We start from the raw sequence: 4,350 nt of genomic DNA, 5'->3' as shown, positions 1-4,350 counted from the left end.
AAAAAAAAAAAAAAAAAAAAAAAAAAAAAAAAAAAAAAAAAAAAAAAAAAAAAAGGATCAATTCTTCATGACACCAAAAAAAGAGACTTCCAACTGCTGAAAAAAAATATATTAGGCTGCTACTGAACTTCTGGGTAACTTCACTAGAGCACTTACATGTGAGCTTGCATCATAACTTGTACTTATAGCTCGATCCAAAAGATGTAAACCAGACAACCCATGTAACATGAAAAAAGCTTTTTTACAACAGGTAGGTACGGGTGCTCCATATTAGAGATAGGGAGAAACTACATCCTCGTTTAAGGAATAACTTCTCAAGTTAGAATGTATTCGCTGAGGTTTATCACTATCGACTATAATATTATTGTACTCGTCATGTTTGTCATATCCTCTGGGTATCAAAAATCATCCTCCAGTATTCACAAACACACACAGTTTTATGCAAAGCCATTTAATCACTTCATACCTCTACCAACTTAAACAACCAAGGTATTAGCAGAGTGGAAAGGCAACAATCAAGCAAAATCAATAAAGTTAGATCAGATAATTGCTAATCGCATTTACTCATTGGATTGAGTTTCTGTTAGATTAGTTCAGTCACGCCTGTATATTGAACAACCATGCTCTGTTCTGAATTTCAACGAGCAATAACACCTCATCCCAAAGATTTCCAGCCAATCAACCAAAGGAGAAACAACGATGCAAGCAAACTATTTCACAACAAGCTACTTCGTTGAGGCTACAAAGTTCACCTTGGTTCAGCAAGCGATAACTAATAGGCAGCACAGGCAGAAATGGACCAAGTTTCTGTCGCTCTGCCAATAACTCAGACAGATACCTGCAAGAAAACAAAGAACACAAAATAAAATGTAATCAGATAAATATCAATTACGACACCAAAAAAAAAAAAAAAAGCTCNGGGAATAAATAGATAAACAAATAAAACGTGATGATAATTCATACATTGGGATAGTTGTCAACAGGAACGTCCACTCTGATGGTTCTCTTCACAATAAGACCTGATGAACTACCTTGGGAACTTAGCCAATTTTGTGCTGGTGAGGATTGTAATAAACTTGACATCTGCATATCATATCATTATATAGAGTTCAAACCAGAAAATTAAAATAAATCTAAACCTGCTAGTTAAGATATGTACAGCAGCCAATATAGCTTTGGAATGAAGAACATGGGAGCTTTTCAGAAACAATACATATCAAAGTCAGAGATTCTAGGACAGCAATCAATGGGAAGGGAGAAGAGTACTGAACACAGTACATACCTTGAGAAATAACATTGTAACCATGCATAGAAAGTGAGAACATTTTGGTGCTCGAATGAGTAAAAGGAAATCCCAGAACGTGGAACTTAAAGTAGCATTTTTTTTCTAAATTTCTTTTTTCCCTTAGTGGGGTTGGGGTGTACGTTCAAGGTAATGAATCTTCCTTAATGAGCACACCATTAGACAACCATAGAAATGTGCTAATACTGACATAAATTACTCCTGGGCCACTTATTTATGTATTTTAAATTCCAAGACCAAGTAAAGTTTCTTGAAAACCCCTTCACCAAGATAACAAGGGGTAAACCAAATTCACTAATGAGTCAGCATTCTATATTAGAATATGAGACCCTTGTCACTAAAACCAAAAAACTGAGTCAACCCAGCTAACTACTCACAGAGAGTTTCCTTCACACACACACACACAGAAAAATTTGAAAGTAAGCTCCTCAGATTTTATTGAACACCATCATCCTGTTTATCAAGAAGGCTGAAGGTGAAGAACCAATTTGTTAGAACCATTAGAGAAGCTAAAAAAAATAAAAGACCTAAGCAAAAAAAAAAAAAAAAGCTCGGACGCTAATCAACTGAACAGAATATAGAACAGAAAAACGCGCACACGCCATTCCATAATCAAGACAGTTTGGTCCACAAGCACAAAAAAGTGGAAAGAAACTCAGATCTTGCATCAACAATTACAACCAACAATCAAACAAGTATCACACAAAACAAGTAACATATTCAACTAGCCAAGTCCAAAACAAAACAGTTCAAGAGCTAACTATCAAGCAGGTCAGTCAGATGAGGCCAGTCACATGAGTAACAGCTCCGATCATACAAAATCAATCATCCAAAACTCAGAAACAAAACCAGACTGATCCAAAAAAACAATCAACACACAGATCGGCAACACACATATCACAGATCTTACAAAGCAACAAACATCAAATAAATAAAAAAACAAAACAAAAGCGAGAGAGAGAGAGAGAGAGAGAAAGAAGAGAATTCGATTAGTTACTTCTCTTGCTCGAGTAGAGCAGCCGCAGCCGCAGATACAGAGGACGGGGAGCGAAGACCAGGAAGATGAGGAGAGTGAGGAGCCGAGGGAGAGGGAGAGAAAGCCATGTACATCCCGCCTGCAGACGACGTCATTTCTCTCCCTCCGGAGACGTGACTGGATATGGATAAGGCCAGGATTCAAAGTCGGCGGCGGCGATGGCGATAACGGTGGCGATCCCTACCAGACGCTCTGTCGATCTGGCGTCGGTGGAAAAATTATGCACACTACAGCAGCTGTGCCTCCTTCCCTGTCTATCTATCTCTATATGTATTTAATTTTTTATAAATAATATAATAAATTATTTGTGTAATATTTTCTGTATGTTTTGTGATTATTTAATNAACTAAGTCTCATTTTTTAACTAGAGAAGTTGTCCCCAAGTGAAATTGTTATGAGTTAGCAAATATGTAAAATGTCTGCGTCACAGATGCTTCTTAAGTACAGTAAATTAGATGGACAGTAAGGTCATGTTAATGGTTAGTATCCGTACTTCTGATTGAAACCGTGATGGCCATCCATTCATGTCAGCACCTCCATTTGAAAATATTCCTCCAGAAGCCAGGGGGCTGGAATATTCAAGCCCACTTTGACCTAAAACTGATGCCTTCCCCAATAGTNATATTTTTATATGTTAGGTTCTGACACCGCATTTAGTGACCAAAGAGACGAGGGACCCATGAATTATTGTTTTATTAATAATTGAATGAGAAAAAAACCAATTTTTTTTTAATAAATTATTTGATTGATAATTTAATAATAATAATAATAATAATAATAATAATAATAATAATAATAATAAAACCTATTTTGGTGAAGGGGTTGGAGGGGAAGGTATTATTATAAAAAAATATATTAATTTTAATTATAATTCAAATTTTATAATATTTTTTGTTTTTTTGTTTTATATATATAATTATCTTAAATTAATTATTTTTATTGTTTTTTTTTATTTTATGATTTTTTTTTAATCAATTCTTTAGTTGTGTTTAGTTTTATAACAATGTTGTAATATGTTAATATGTTACAATTTTTCGTTGTTGTTGATTGAATTTGTTTTTTTTAATAATTATATATTGATTTGTGTTTGTTTGTAAATTTTTAATTATCTTTTATCTAAAATTATATCGAAATAATTATAAATTGTGGATAAATAAAATTTTTTATTTTTTATTTATTTTAACAACCGGATAACCCAACCCGAAAATAAAGGGTTGGGTTGTGAAATTTTTTTTGGTTGGGTTGAGTTACCAAACCAACCGACCCGAACTTTTGGGCTCAGTTAAAAAAATTCCTCAACCTAACCCAACCCGGACCATGTACGCCCCTACTACCTAACTTAATCCAACCGAAATCATAAAATTTGGGTTGGGTTTGATTTTTTCCGGTTTAGATTACGTTGAATTTTAGAAATAACGAAAATTGTAATCGATTTGTGGGTTGATTTTTTTTTTCTTTTTTGTTGGATCAATTCGACCCGAGTTAGATTTTTTACGATTTGGATTGGATTGAATTTTAGAAAAATCGAAAAATTCGAGTTGGTTTGCAGTTTTTTTTTTTTTTTTTTTTTTTTTTTTTTTTTTNAGCCGTCACCACACAATGGACACACAACAAGGTGTTTTTTACTTCTGAGTCAGTGAAAAAAATATCCTTCATAAAGAAATTTGGTCAAAAGTAGAAAAACATAAAATTGCGAGCCCCAATACCGCAGAGCAATACCAATATGTAATATTGCACCAAACGCTAAGAAAGGAGGTTCATAAACTGTATAGGCTACAGAAACTAAGAAAACAAACGAAGACAAGAGGCAGCAGAGGTAGAAAAAAATCACTCAAGTTCCAAATAGTTGTTAGGATTAATAGGTATATTAGAATTTCCATCAGAAAAATTAACGTTTATGAATACAAGAAGTTAAGCAACCATTTAAGACAAGTATACAATGGTAGAAAGGCAATGGGAAAGTTCAAAAAAAAAAAAAAAAAAAAAAAAAAAAAAAAAAAAAAAAAAAAAA

The 4,350-nt window shown here is 33.5% G+C and overlaps 1 protein-coding gene across 1 annotated transcript in view; it reads right to left on the bottom strand.

Annotated features, from left to right (window-relative positions):
• LOC111797664 (KH domain-containing protein At5g56140-like) overlaps positions 1-2,430 on the bottom strand; it is a gene marked incomplete at its 5' end in the record, with an annotated part of 9,868 nt that extends 7,438 nt beyond the window's left edge. The window contains 2 exon segments of the mRNA XM_023680739.1: positions 753-838; positions 2,301-2,430. Of these exon segments, the coding sequence (XP_023536507.1) occupies positions 753-838; positions 2,301-2,430 (216 nt within the window).
• Positions 2,431-4,350: the final 1,920 nt, after the last annotated feature.

This window comes from Cucurbita pepo, chromosome LG06 (genome assembly GCF_002806865.2).
Source record: "Cucurbita pepo subsp. pepo cultivar mu-cu-16 chromosome LG06, ASM280686v2, whole genome shotgun sequence".
In the NCBI taxonomy this organism is placed as follows: Eukaryota; Viridiplantae; Streptophyta; class Magnoliopsida; order Cucurbitales; family Cucurbitaceae; genus Cucurbita; species Cucurbita pepo.
This window is presented reverse-complemented; position numbering and strand designations above follow the sequence as displayed.